Below are 15,407 nucleotides of genomic sequence, written 5' to 3'. Positions count from 1 at the left end.
GAAAATCGATGCCAATAACTGCATCATTTCATTAATATGACAAATAAACCAAATCTCTACTAAAACGACAATAATTAAAAAGAGTCACTAATGGCATTTGCTTATTACAACCAAAGTCTAAAATGAGTCTAGAAAGCGAGTAAAACATAATTCCTAATCTATTTGGTCCCAGAGGGACCTTCTCCATGCTTGGCCTTCTTTGCTCCATCGATCAGATTCCCCAGGTCGCGCATGTCCAACAGCAGATATGCCCTTGCTAAGAGCCCTCCTTCATTGCCATCCATGTTTTGACAGCCTGTAACCCTCTTTCTCATCTTCCCTTCAAGCTCCATCAACCCCTCTTCTAAATATTCCAACCTCTATGTTGATTTAGTAGCGATTTCTCTCCACTCATTGATTGCTTCCATGTCCACTTTATGTTGTTCCAAATGCCTGGCTTCAGACTCGAAAACCCTTTTGCGTAGCATCCTGTATTTGACTTGTGCTTCAGCAGCATCGTCTACAACCCTATTCTTTAGATTAATCCCTAGCTTGACATCCCCCGCTATATCATCTACCAACCATGATGGATAGAAGTGCACATGGCCGGCATGATACCGATCTGTCTCGATGGTATCTTTCTCCACAATGACCTTTTGACGCCACATGTGTTGTTCCTCGAACTTGAGTGGAATGGAGTTCCCCTGAAAGTATGCTTTATACTGAACCATTTTAGAAACTTGTGGTATAACCTGTTTTCTCCCAGCTTGCCTCATAACCCTAATAGGAGCATAAGGATAGATCTTTCTCAATCCGATTAGCACTAGATGAGGAGTGTCTCTCGACCTAATGATGAATTCACTGCTAGGGAACCACTCGAACATCTAATGTACCTTGTCATCAGTCAGATTGCTGAAGAAATGTGCCCAGCTCACAGCGTTTTCCGGTTGCACAAACATGTTTGGGATAAAACTCATTCTCTTCGGACAGTGATAGGCTATATGGTCATTCCATGGTCATCTCAGAAGTTCTTGACGGTATTCTCCTCTTTGAAGGTGTTCCAACAACCATACTTGCAGCAACAGATTGCAAGCCTCGAAATGCCTATACCCTTTTTGCAACGATCTAAAGCCCGGTACATATCAGCCAAAATCATAGGGACAATAGTGTAAGTTTGCCCCTCAATCCCCTCAAAAAGTCTTAGTGACCATAGCTAGGCGAGTGTGGATCCTTTCTCCTTGTATTGGAAATACCAGCATACCCAGAAAACAGACAATGAATACAAAAACTCGGTGATGAGTCCAACCCAAAGAAGTGATGGCAAACTCGTCATGGTAAAGGCGGTATGACTTGCTGTGCCCATAACGCTCATAAAGGAAATCGAATGGTATGTAAGACTTCTTTAGACAGACCAAATCATCATTTTTCCTGAAACCCATCATTTTCAAGAAACCTCGAGGAGTGCGGTTTTGGGGTACCAACAAACCAGGGTTATCCCATAGGAGCCCAGTGAAACCTCCTATTTCTTCTAAAAGGGGGGTCATTTCTATGTCACCAAAATGGAAAACGGCTCTCTTCTCATCCCAGAACATGGTGGCGGCCTCAATAATGCATTGTTTGGCTGAATGTCTAACATAGAGGGTAAATTCGCGAGGACTCTTTTCACATGTTTTTTGTCACTTGGCGGAAGATTTTCCCACCAATCTAGCAGCAAAGGTAGGATATTTCGAACCATGCCGAACCTGGGGACTTCGTGCCTCATTTCTGCAAAACAAATAAAGTTAGCCCTTTCCCCCTCCAAATTTGGCTATTCACACGTTAATGATCAACATATTGGCATGTTTTCTCCAAATAATGCACAGATCGTGATTGTGCCCATTGGGATTATGAAAATCGCGGCGGACTTTGGACAAGGCTTATCTTAGCGAGTTATTACGCAGACAGTGTTCTAACTCATACTAGGTTTGGACATGATGCATGCACAGTTAATATTAGAGTGGGGGTTTCTACAAGAGTCTAGACCGGTACCCTCAAGCGGAAAACTTGAGAGGGAAAGGCACGGAACCGTCGACTGCACCGCTGATCGCCTAGTTTTACCGTAAATAAGCCTTTCCAAATTTAAAGGGTGATTTAGGAAGAGCTCGGACACTCATCAAGCGCCGCTATGGTATTAATTACGCACGAGTGGAATATGATGTGGAGCATGCTTTATGCAAAGATAAAACAACACGTTGTCAAATATTTTTGCATGATGAAAGCAGTAAATGCAATATGAAACGAAAAGACAAAGAAAGAAAACAAGGAAGAAGTTAGTTCGCGCAATATGGAAATTGTAATAAAGTAGATAAGGGAGTGAGGGTGGGGAGAGACATGATGTAGCAATTCTTAAAAAAAATGTCTAAAGGAAAGCGCATGTTATGACCAAATTGAGCAGAGATTTGCATGCAAAGTCAAATAAATGGAAAACGGGGAAAAGGGTATACGGGTAGCAGTAAAAGGGAAAAGAGAGCGAGATGTTCATGTAACAGCAAAAAATAATAAAGACACGTTTATCACAGAAGACTAATTCATATAGACCAAGTTCGCTTATGGTAAGAGCCTAAAAATATCCCCAGCAGAGTCGCCATGCTGTCGCGCCCCTTTTTTTCGCGAAATCGGGTTTCGACATGTGACAATTCTTTTAAGGAAGGTGTTAAAAGAAAGAGAGTCACCACCTAACGGGTTTAAGGTACGTTAGGGCACCTATTTTGCAGATAACTTTGTTTGACTAGTTTGCGCCACCAAAGATCGGGTAAGGGCTCGAAATTACCTCGAAAAGAAGGTGTTAGGCACTCTTCGAGGTCCACAACTGTGGTTTGCGACCAAACTCGAATTATATAAATTAGTCTATGTGATCAAATAAACGAAGAGAGAGCACAAAAATTTAAGAAGTTTATTATAAACAGAAATGAACAAAGGGTACAACTATTTTGATTCTAATAGGAAAAGAAAGAAAATAGGGGGGGGGGGGGGGTCCTAAGTTTTTTAGCTTAAAGGATCACCCCGTGCAACATAATAATACTTTGTAACTCCTTCAAGATGGGGTGTTACTCGTATTATTCAGCGGGCACAGAATATCATCTCCTGCTACCCGATTACTATCTTTAAGTTGTTACCTAAAGCGTACTAGTTCAATTATAACTCGTACCCTATGCGTGCACTACCCGTCCCATGCCTACGGTCCAGGAGGCTTTGGACCTCTATTTGGGTAGTTCTAGACTTTACCTAGGCTGCTCAGAAATGATAAAACTAGGCGACATACAAAAACAAGTTGGACTTCATGTAAAGGCAATTAAGGGCTCAAGTTAGTCTCCACACACAAACAAACAAATGCACGCAAACAAATTAGGCATTTGACAGTTTTAGAATTGAGGCGAGTTAAAGCCATTAAGCCCTATAGACATGATTTCTATGTGACTTTGGAGTTCAAACATGCAGCCAGTTTCAGATGCAAGGTGTCATTTTAGAGGCATGCTTTATGAATAACTTTATATTTTAGGGAGTCTAGTATTGCGTACCGATTACTAAAATTGCAAATTATAAGTGTTTAAACCTATGGACATGATATCTAGGTGCAGTAGTTGGCAGTAATGACCATGGAAGATATCCAGAATTACTTTGTTTGATCCTATAGGCATGCTTTCTAACAGTGGCAACAAAACAGTGTTTGAAAGTTCAATATTAAAACTTAAAAGCGAGTGGGATTATCCTATAGGCAGGATTTCTACAATTAGCGATTAAAACTGGTTTTATCTCCTATAGGCATATCTCCTAAGTGAGTAATTATAATAACAGCACATTAGCCAATTAAGACCCTATAGGCATGATTTCTAAAATGCAGATCTGTAGAACTAATATAATCCTATGATCATGGTATCTAGTGAATATGCTGCAATTGAAAGATTGGCCATGTTATTTCCTATAGGCATGATATCTAGCAATCATGTAGAAGTAGAGTATGTTGAACGAATTGAACATAGAAGTCCTATAGGCAGGTTATTTAACACACATAGAGGCAGAATAGGTTCGAGCAATTTAAACAGCATAGGAAGGATTTTTACCCGTTTTATGCAAGCATAGGAATAGACCCAGTTCCCCAATTTCACTAGCACCCCAATTGTTATTACAATATTATTACAGGCCCAATGAATGAAATGAATTACAGAATTACAAAATAGCTATAGTGGGCCTAAGGCAGGCCCAAAGTATACCCGGCCAGGCCAGGCCTTCAATCTCAAGTCCACATAGTTTCACAACAGCCCAGAAAATAGTCTTTATAGCCAAAACCCAGTAGCCATCAAAGATTCAGTAAACAACCATGTACACAAGCCCATTGGCTTATTCAGTAGGTGAAAATGGGACATAATTGAGCAACTAGCACAAGTGGCAAAGAACCTTAGATTCCAGTCCGTCAGAGTTCCCAAGGGCTTCAAGAACCCATGGCAGTGCTCACACTAGGGAGGTTAATAGAGGAGATTCGGGGAATGACTAAGGACCATGTCTTAGTGTGTCAGAGTTCACAAGGGTCTCAATTGGAGCCCGAGCAGTGCTCACTCTAGGGAGGTCAATGATAGAACTTAGGTAGCCTTGGCTTTCAGCCGCTAAGAATGAGAACTCAAAAGAGCCCAAGTAACAAGTGAAAGAGAGTAAACTAAGGTTGAGGGACAGCACTGAAGGATACAAACATAATCAAGTTGAGCACATAGAGCAGATAAAAAAACAGGCTTAGGTTTTAGGAACAAACTTAACAAAGTTTTAGAAGAACAAGTTCAACACCTAATGCATAGGTAGTCACACTTTAACAGAATAGGTTTGCAGGATTGGTGTACACAGACTCATAGTAAAAAAGGTTCAAATTATGCTAGGTATAGATCCTAGTGAGAATCATATTAATTGGCAACAGAATTTAGACAGGATGAGAACAGGTCATTGCAAGAATTATGTAAGTAAAGCATGTTTCAGTAACAGGATTGATAACAAAATTAAACATCAAGGAGAGGCTAAAGTGTGTTAGTAAGTTGCAACACATAGGCTAGATAAGCCTGAAAAGAATCTGAATAACTCAAATTAGGTTTAGGCATGTCTCAGATGACCAACATAATGAAGTTAAAGATTAGAGAGACCTAAAATTGAAGTAAAGCAATCAGAATTGCATACCAGAACAGCCGGAAAACACATTAAACTACAATTTCCAGAAGTGAAAACATATGCAAATGACAGCTAAATAGGAATGAAGTGACAAAAGTCAGCAACTCACCAGTTAAGCAAAAAACAAGAAAGAACGAAAGTCCACAGTATTCTGAATACCAACGAAGAGCAAGAACCCAGAATTTCTGGCCTTGGCTTTCAGCCAGCCAAGAACCAGAATATAGAACAAGAGTATTAGAGAACAAAGAGCAGTAACTTCAGTTTTTTTAGTAAATCTCTTAACGATTCAAGTCTGTCTTAAAGGGGAATGGGGAGGGGTTTATATAGTAGTAGAAATTAAACAAGGAAACACTATAAAATCAAACGTAAATGAGGAAGAAATATCATGCAAAATCAATAAAAATTGGATTTAGGAAAAAATAGGCAAACCCTAGTTTTAGGGAAAACAAATATCAACAGAATATACATAAAAACTATAGCATAGGATGAATATAGACACAAATAATACTCGAAATTAGAAAATCGAACTAATTAAGAAAATCTGAAAACCCTAATTTTAGGGTAAGACAAATATTGACAAAAATAAAACAAAAAACATGTCATAGTAGAATATAGGGTGAATATGGACATAATAATACCTAAAATCAGAGAATCGAACCTATTTTGGTTCGATTAAAAGTGATCTGAAAACCCTAATTTAGGGTAAGTAAGAATCAACAGAAGATATAGAAATCTTCATACTTACAATAGAGCACATGACGAATATAGACAAAATAATCAGAAAAGTCAAGGATCTAAACCGATTTTGGTTCGATTCTTATGAGATCTGCTTGCCATGTTTAGGCAAGCAGTATAGAAATGAATCCAGTACCAAAGAAAGGCCATATATGGCATAGGGTGGCCATAGAATCCCATATCGTGTGGGATTAGGAGAGATTTTAGGGGAGGCGGCGGCTAGGGTTCTTAGGAGGGAAAAGGAAGGTGGGATATGAGGGTGGCGGATGGTGGGAAGTGATTAGGGTTAGGGGGTTTGGGGGTAATTAAAAGGGAGGGTGTAATGTGGGTCGTTGATCTCAGAGACCAACGGCCACGATTTAAAAGGGGTCTTGGGTCGGGTGGTTAAACGGGTTGTGACCGAGTTGTTGGGTTGGGTTAATTGATTTGGGCTGGGGGTTATTTGGGCTAGGGTGTTAGATTTGGGCCAACAATTGGTCTGAAAATGGGTAGGTTTTTTAGGCTAGTTTTTTAAATACCCAATATTTAATAAAAATAATTAGCAAAAATATTATTTGTGCACTAAAATAATTGAAAATAATTACTTAATATTATAAAAAGTCATTTTCTGCATAAATAATATAATTAGACATTAATATGGGCTATTTTTTGCAAAAATGTGCTATTAGCCCCAAAATGCAAATGTAATTATAAAAATGCACTGAAATAATATTTAAAATAACATGTTGGTGTAAATGATAAGTTTAGATGATTAAATCATAAAAATAATTTGAGGGTAATTACTGGATATTTATATAATAAAAATACAGAAATAAATCGATTTGAAGCCTTTAAAAATTATGGAAAATTATGAAAAATACTTGTATATGCTTGTAAACTAAATGATGATGCATAAATACTATTTCGAAAGTATATATATATCTATATATATATATATAGATATTTAGAATATGAGGGAAAAATTGGGTATCAACACTTGGTTGATGTTGAGGCTGCTCAAACGCAGCTAAGGGAGGCTTCCGATCGAGAGCGGCGGAACAATGATTTGGCCAAGTGCCAATCCCGGAGGGAGACCCTCTAGGAGATCCACGCTCGAGGTTACGACCTCTCTAAAGAAATAGCTCAAGCTAAGGCGCTCGAAGCTGATGCCAGATTTCTCGTCTCTTCTGACGACGATGATGATGATGAAGGCAGCCAAGGCGGGTCCGAGGGAGAAACCAACCCCGAGCATAGTTAGGATTTTCCTTTTTCTTTTTGTAAGACCTCTGTTGGTCTCTTGTACACATCTTTTTCCAAATATATAAAAGAAAAATTTCTCTTGAATGCCTTCTCGATCATTATAAATATGTTTTTTGCCTTGCAAAATTTTAGCATAATCTTATGCTTTGAACGGTGTATTCGAGACTTTGTCTCAGGTGGCTTCCTTGAAGTTACCACGGTCGAGTTCAAATAAGGTTCGAACTTTGAGGCATAGACCCTTAAGGGTTTGTGTCGAATAACGGTGAGTCCCCGAGCCATAATCAACTTAATGTTTATTTGGGCTCGGGGTAATCGAACCCTTGGGTTCGGATTGAGGGGCGCCTCTTTGAGGTCTTATGAGTTCGAGTTTAGATAACTCAAATATGTTATTGTCGATGACAGTCCCCGAGTGTTCGAGGTATATTTGCGCTTGGCCCTTGATTCATTTCTCACAAAATCATAAGTATGGAGCTCGTATAGTAGCAAATTTTCTTTGAGACACAAAGTGTTTGATATAGAAAGAATGCTTCTTTGAATAATTTATACATGCGTACATATTTTGCCATCGGGGATCGACTAATATATAGACACGGTTCACTCGACCGTTTGGCCCATTACAAGGTTTCCCTATCAAGACCCTTTGACATGAAGTATTTTTCTAGAAAATATAACCTCGGAGGGTGATGCCCCCCAGTAATTAAACTTATATTGTGGTTTTAAGGATATGTGATTTAATCCAATATCAATTGATAAACAAGAAATCAAATATATAAATTGAAGAATAAGATAAGTCAAACCGGTGTGCAAGTCAAATCTTGACCTCGAATTATGGCGGTCTCGAGGTGGAATAGTGGAAATAGCAAGTTATAAAACAACCCTGATGAATAGTAATAGCTAGAGTAAAGTGCATGTATTTCTTATCAGTCAAAAAATGTGTCTTACAAATGAATGGGATCCCCTTTATATAATAGGAGAGTCCTAAATAAGGTACACTTCTAATTATTGTAGGAAATTATGATTTACAGTTGTCTAACCGCCAAGGGTCAATCTATTCTGCAATTTACGTCGTGATCTTCGGGCTGTTGCGGGTATCTAGCTCTTTCTTTTACTGAATCATAACGGTATTATCTCGAGGTATGCCTTCTTCCGACCTCGCAAATGATTTCGACCTCGACCTCGAAATTGGAAAGGAGCCTCGCCCCCAAGCTCGGCGTCCTGGCCCCTTGACGTGGTATCACCTTTTCCATCGAAGAACGAAATCGGGTAGCCCCGATTTCCACCTTATACACATATATTTTTGTATTTCGAAGGAGACTTTTTGTATTTTCACCTGTATTTTTTGAAATTTTTATTGTTTGAATACAGCCGAACCGAATACAATAAAATATAAAAATAGCTATGACTGAATATAGTAAATTGGATACAACCAAATAGCGCTATAATTTCTTTAATTTTTTTTTAATACAATTGAATTAAATATAGTAAATTGAATACATCGAAATACACCAAAACTGTATTCATTGGTACAGTCTATCCTACGCGCACAAATACAGATGGCAACGTAAGTTTTGTTATGGCTAGTAAATAAAAAAATTGTAGTTGTACCAAGTAAATAACCTCTAAATTATAGTAATTTTTCAAAATTCCTCTACCATAAATAAGATTTACAGGAATCTCTTAGGCCTAATTTGTTTGCACTTAATGGAGGTCTGAATCTTAATCGTTCAGATCTAGCCCATTAAGTGCATTTATTTTTTAGATCTTAAACCTACTTATTTAGATCCAGCCCATTAAGTCTATTTGTTTTTCTCTTTTAAAACCTCTTAATAAGTCTGAATGCATCTCACCGAAACAGACCTACAACAAAGTCCTAATGGCGCTCAGACTCTTAAAAACACGGTAAACGCGATTTTCCCAATTATTCCTCAACAAATTCCGCAACTATTCACTCAACAATAACGTTATATTTTAGCAAATTCCACGCTTTCTTCTTCATCTTCTGTGCATAAAGTTTCACGCCTCTCTCTCTCTCTCTCTTTCTCTCTCTCTCTCTCTCTCTCTCTCTCTCTCTCTCTCTCCATTTATCATCGGCTATCCAATTTTTGTTTCTCTTGAACAGGTAAGATTCTAACCTTTAGAAAGTATTTTGCTATTATTTTATGAAATTCGCGATAAGCTTGCCTATTATTTTGTAAAAATTATACTTGTATGAGTTTCAAGATCTCAAGTAGTATTCTTGTTGGTCACTGTTGAAATATGTATCTGCATATTGTGCTTCGTAGAGGAGTAGGTTTGATATTTTTTTTATTAGTTATGTTAAAGAAAAAATTTGTAAGATATAACAGTTTCCCCTGCATCCCAAATGGAGTAGGCGAGTCAGATATACTTGTGTGTTATATGATTTTTAACTGAATTAAGCACCATAATAATAAGGGCGTGTAGGGATGAGGGTTGGTGATTCTGGAATTAGGGTGTATGCTTTTGTTTGATATAATTTTGATTGTGATTGCCGAAATAGATCATTGAGTGTCAACAGCTTCTTATTTAGCTTCCACTTTTGGGTTTGTGTTATTGTTCTGAAGTCTCGATGAATGTTTCTTCATATTGTGCTTTATGGAGGAGTAGGTTTGATATTTTTTTGATGTATCACTGCTTTTGCTTTGGTCAGGTTGGTGTTTGTGTAACTATGATGATACTTATCACTTTTTCCACATCAATCTCAAGACTCTGCTTTATGAAGCTTTGAAACAATTCCAAAGCAGCAGAAGGCTTCCCATGCTTAGCATAGCCATTAAGATATCATTTGGTAGTGCGATACTATGAGTCGTCATATGGTTAATCCATCTTAGGCCGATAACCCAAATTTGGTCAAATAAGCATATATATGGATTCCAGTCTTTATCATACTACCATGACCATGTATAACATGAACATGTAATAGTCTAAAAGTGCACTCTTTCCTACGTCTTAAGCAGTTCATTTGGGAACAAATCCTTACTAGGCATAGCCTCAAAAAGATTCCTTGCATCTACCATATCTCTCTTGTGCTATGCTTTATTAGCTCTTATTCTCCTCTTACTGGTCTCTTAGATAACACTGCACTCTGGTCTTCTCTATTGCTATGAAATTCTCAGTGGTCCTCATGAGCTTCTGGTTTTTTTGTCTTCATTTTGCCTCATCAGTTCATTTTCTATAATCATTATTATTTTATATTTCAGCTATGGAACAATCTAGTGAAAATTCAAAAGCGAGTTGAAAAAATATGGATGTAGTAAAAACCTTTTTAGAAAGTTGTATTCAAGAAATATCCTTAAATGGGAGACTTGAAAGTAGTTTAAAGGCAGATTCATGGAACAAAGTTAAACTAGTTTTGGAGATTACTCGTGGATTTAGTGTCCCGCAAAAGCAGATGGAGAATCATTATGATTATCTAAAAGAAAAGTATCAAGCTTGGTTGCCAATAACCAAAAAGACCGGCAATATTTATGATCCAGCAACCAATACCATTCTATTGTCCAATAGTGAGTGGGGATGAGTACATAAATGTTAGTTCATTATCGAGTAATTTAACTTTTCCTTTTTTCTTCTATAAAGAAAAAAATTTGATGTGCATATTAAAAATCTCTTTATTATAGGCTCATCCAAAAGCAAAGGCATTAAAGACTTCGCCTCTGCCATTTCCAGATCTTTGTACAAAACTTTTTGAGGGTTCAACAGCAACAAGAATTCATGGTTGGAAGTCCAAGCTGTACATATCCCTGCATTGGTGTATCTTCAGTATCTACTACTATAGATGTAGATACACTTGATAGCGTCGAAGATCTAGTTGGTAATAAGAATGATGAAGCTCCTACTAATTATCCATCTCAGTCTTCAGTTCCAATTGAAAAGAAACCTTTGGGAAAGAAAAAAAATCCGCATCGTCTCAATTGGATATTGAAGAGAAGATGAGTATTGCATTAGAGTTATTGGTTAAAAAAAATAGTGGGCCTGACGTTGAAGAGTATATGGTTAAACTAGAAGAACTTGGATGGGAAGAACCATTATACAGTGCAACTGTTAGTATACTTTGCGAAGGTGACAGCTACAGGAAAGCATCGATGAACATTACCGAGGTCGACAAATTAGAGAATTGGATTAAGGCCATGGGAAGAAAAATGGGGCTTATTTTATTTTGCTAATTAGCTAGATTATTAATTAGACGTTAATAATATGGAACCTTCTTCTTTTTTCCAACTATTATCGATTATGCTTATTTAATTTTTTAATAAAATATTATGCTCGTAGAACATTTTTAATCTGTGATATACCTATTTGAAATGTCTTATTTGAGGTATGTTTGAAGTACATGGTATTGTTTTACTAATTAATTTATTTTTATCATGTAACTTTTTATATTTTTCAAATACATAATGTGGTATGCTTATTATTGTGTATTACACATTCTCTTTGTTATAACAGTTTAGACATGGACATTGAGGATCAAGTATTAGCGTTGATGAGCATGTATTGGTGTAAAAATCATTTTAGACTCAAGAATATCCAAAGAAATAAAGATTTAACATCATCTTTATCTGGTGAAAAGTACACACAAGAATTGTTGTCCGGCTCTAGTCGACAGTGTTTAGAATTGATGCGCATGTCTCGTGATGCATATGTTCGGCTATGTCAGCATTTTAGACATAAAGGATGGCTCATAGATAGCAAACATATTTCCGTCGAAGAAAAGATTGCAATATTTCTGACCATTATAGGTCATAATGAGCGTTTTGTGGTTATGAAGAGAAGATTTCAACATTCTTCGCAAACGGTTCACAAATATTTTTGAGGTTCTTGAAGCAATGATGTTATTTGCAAAAGAGATGATATCATCTACAACATCTGATTCAAATCCACAAATGACTGGTGCTCATAAAAAGTTATGAAACATTTTTAAGGTAGTATGTGCTATAAAATTATTCAATAACTTCGTAAGAAAAAAAATTCATAATTGTTAACATAAAATTATTATTTTTATTTGCAAGGAGCAATAGGTGCACTCGATAGGACATTAGTACATGCAGTTATTCCAGCTAATCAACAAATTATTTACAGAGGAAGAGGAAAGGGTAAATGTTATCAGAATGTTTTAGCTATATGTGATTTTAGCATGATCTTCACTTATGTTTATGATGGATGGGTAGGGGTAGCACATGATGCACGTGTTCTAACAGAGATCGCATCTAATCCAGATAATGGCTTTCCATTTCCTCCTTATAGTAAGTGATACAACTTATTATACTATTCTGAAATAATAAGTTAGGTGTTTATTATATGCATTTAACCTTTTCTTTTGATGACAGATAAGTACTATTTATGTGATGCGGCATATCCTAATACTCGAGGATTTCTAGCACCATATCATAATATTCGATATTGGTTAGGAGATTATCATCGTAGACGGGCCATAAATAAGGAGGAAAAGTTTAACCATGCTCATGCACAACTCAGAAATGTTATTGAACGTGTTTATGGAGTTTTAAAAGCAAGATTTTCAATATTGGACAAGATGGTTCCATATTCTATTGATGTCCAAAGAGATGTTGTTATTGCATGTTTTGCAGTTCATAATTTTATCAGAAAAGAGCGACTAAATGATGACTTGTTTAGTCAATATGATTCACCTCAAGTAATATTTGAGGAAGAAGGAGAACACGAACAAGTATTGGATGAAACAAATGGACCTAGCTGGACAACTGAAGATTCGCAATTTATGAACAATATGCGTGAAGAACTTGCACTTCAGCTAATGCAAGGAAGAGGAATGCTTGATAGTTTTATATTTTTGTTATTAGAAATATGTTTTTAATGCTTGAACATTAGAATTTGAAATAATGTTAATTAACTATTTTATTTGAATTTTATATATGCTATGTTTAAATATAGATAAATTGCACATATTCAGATACTAAAAACAAACAGTCTTAATCATTCAGTGTTCAGATCCAGAGACAGCATATTAATTATTCAGTTGTGTATTCAGATTCAGACGTCTGAATCTTAATACACAATTTTATATTCAGATGTGTATTCAGATTCAGACATCTTAATAAAAATAAATGAGGACTTAGTTAGATCCACGGTAAAAAAATAAAAATAAAAAATAAAAAAAAATGCAGTGAAAACTTAATTAAAGCACAAGTAACGGTTGGACAGTTGGAAGAGGAAGAGAGAAAGATCCTCCACATTATCAGGATTCAGTTAATATTCCATTACTCTTAATTATATTCCCCTCTCAGTAACTTCCCTCACCACTAACCCCCACCTCCATCCCCCACTACCTGGAAATTGGTTACCATTACATTTTACTTTGTCATCCGTAAAAATACTTCTTTGTAAGGTCGTCTACTATCGTTCAACGAAAAGACAGTATCTGTACGTTATTCTCTCTCACTTTGTTTTTGTCCTCCCAATTATATTAGGTAATCTGTTCTTGTGCACATATATTTCCTCATTTAGACAAATATCTACATGCACACATAACTTGGATTCTAGCCCGCCAACTTGTTTTTGTAATCCTTGAGCTTAATTAGCTCGTTCTTATAAATTGTCAATGGATAGTCTTATTTACTACTCCAACTCCTACTTGGGAACAGTTAATCATGATGAAGTCAAGTACTCAGAATTAATGGCTCTGGATGATCAGCTTCTTCTTGGTTTCAAAGATGAGAGTTTTCCTATTCAAGATACTTGTTTTCTGAACCTCTATACAACTCCAACGACTTGTTTCTGCATCAAGTAAATTCGTACCACCAACAATTCAATAATTTTCAGAGCTTCCCAAAACGCCATAAGATCTTTCAAGATAACTGCTACCAAGAAACTACAAACAATTATTTCAATGGGTTTGTGCCAATGTTACCCGAGTTTGAAAGTTTGCCAGTTTATAAAAGTGAAAATCGCTCAGGGACTAAGGAGAGAAGTAAATGTAATGAGAAGAATTTGTCAGCACAAAGCATTGCGGCGAGGCAAAGGAGAAAGAAGATAACTGAGAAGACACAGGAGCTTGGGAAGTTGATTCCTGGAGGACAAAAGATGAACACTGCTGATATGTTTCAAGCTGCGTATAAGTATATTAACTTCTTGCAAACCCAAGTTGGTATTCTTCAAGTCATGGGTTCATATCAGGTAATTTTAGCTTCTTGTATATATGCTGTATTATGTTATACTCTTTGTTTCATTTTTTAGCTTCTTGGGTTGCTTTAGTGGTGAGCACCCTCCAGTTGGGGTTGTGAGTTCAAGTTACCCCAAGAGCAAAGTGGGGAGTTCTTGGAGGGAGGGAGGGATGCCGAGGGTCTATCGGAAACAGCCTCTCTACCCTAGGTAGGGGTAAGGTCTGCGTACACACTACCCTCCTCATACCCCACTAGTGGGATTATACTGGGTTGTTGTTGTTGTTCTTTGTTTCATTTTTATGCCCCTATCTTAGTTAGTTACGTTCTTCTCTTTTCGAAATCTTTAACAAAAACCTCTTCTTCTTCTTTTTTGAGAAGCGAATAAAAGTACTTTTGAAACTATGCATTATTAATACTAATATAAAAGAGTCTGTTATGACCCGTACGTCATTATTACAACGTTCTATACTATAGAATTCAAGCTATTGGATAAATTTGGCGACTTTTATGAAGAAGGCAGCGCAAAAGAAAGCGAGGGCTTGTCTTAATTTATGTTTTGTATTACTTTAAATGGAGTTCATTGTTTTAGTCCTACTCTAGGTTTGAGGAAAACACAGTAACTCTTTATTCATTCATGTTAATTTTGCACTTATGGACATAAATATGTCGAATTTCTAAGTAGAAATTGACCTCGTTTTTTATCACTCTTAACTTTATGACCACTTTCAACTAATTTTTCTGGAGTTAAGAAAGCTTTGAGGAGGGATATAGCTGGTGCTGATGAGGCACGAAGTAGTCCGAGTTCACGTAAAGTTCGGAGAATGACCGCACCCCAAGGAGGCGTGAACAGCCTACCCTGATGCAAGCATCAATGGCTGATTTCACACAGCTCAAACCTGTGACTTATTACCCGAAAACAACTTTACCGTTGCTCAAGAGAGACACTTCTTTTTCTTTTTAATCTTGTTTCTTTTGTGCATTCAAATAATTAGTGACGGAATCATGGTAAAAATATAGTAACATAGTAAAGTTGGTATGATTTCAGGAAAAAGGAGAGCCATTTCAAACTCCACAACTCCACAAATTTCTTGGATCTCCATTAATACAGGAGAA

General features: G+C 36.8%; 2 protein-coding genes across 2 annotated transcripts; both read left to right on the top strand.

Moving 5' to 3' along the window:
- Window positions 1-899: 899 nt before the first annotated feature.
- On the top strand, window positions 900-12,988 carry LOC109240628. Its single transcript, XM_019407296.1, has 4 exons — window positions 900-1,114; window positions 11,924-12,045; window positions 12,165-12,398; window positions 12,483-12,988. The coding sequence occupies exons 1-4, from the start codon at window positions 900-902 to the stop codon at window positions 12,986-12,988; spliced, it is 1,077 nt and encodes a 358-aa protein (XP_019262841.1).
- A 1,046-nt stretch (window positions 12,989-14,034) lies between these two features.
- Window positions 14,035-15,154, top strand: LOC109240627 (transcription factor bHLH52-like). The gene is made up of 2 exons (XM_019407295.1): window positions 14,035-14,307; window positions 15,044-15,154. The coding sequence occupies exons 1-2, from the start codon at window positions 14,035-14,037 to the stop codon at window positions 15,152-15,154; spliced, it is 384 nt and encodes a 127-aa protein (XP_019262840.1).
- Window positions 15,155-15,407: the final 253 nt, after the last annotated feature.

This window comes from Nicotiana attenuata, unplaced genomic scaffold (assembly GCF_001879085.1).
Source record: "Nicotiana attenuata strain UT unplaced genomic scaffold, NIATTr2, whole genome shotgun sequence".
NCBI lineage: Eukaryota > Viridiplantae > Streptophyta > Magnoliopsida > Solanales > Solanaceae > Nicotiana > Nicotiana attenuata.
Note: the sequence above shows the minus strand (reverse complement) of the source record. Positions and strands in the feature narration are given on the sequence as shown.

Excerpts from the sequence above, each read along its gene's own strand:
- LOC109240628 (XM_019407296.1), top strand. The coding sequence starts at position 900 with ATGTGCCCAGCTCACAGCGTTTTCCGGTTGCACAAACATGTTTGGGAT. Across the intron at positions 1,115-11,923 it reads TTGCAACGATCTAAAGCCCG|AGAAGATTTCAACATTCTTC; the intron begins GTACATATCAGC and ends GTGGTTATGAAG. Across the intron at positions 12,046-12,164 it reads TTCAAATCCACAAATGACTG|GAGCAATAGGTGCACTCGAT; the intron begins GTGCTCATAAAA and ends TTTATTTGCAAG.
- LOC109240627 (XM_019407295.1), top strand. The coding sequence starts at position 14,035 with ATGTTACCCGAGTTTGAAAGTTTGCCAGTTTATAAAAGTGAAAATCGC. Across the intron at positions 14,308-15,043 it reads AAGTCATGGGTTCATATCAG|AAAGCTTTGAGGAGGGATAT; the intron begins GTAATTTTAGCT and ends TCTGGAGTTAAG.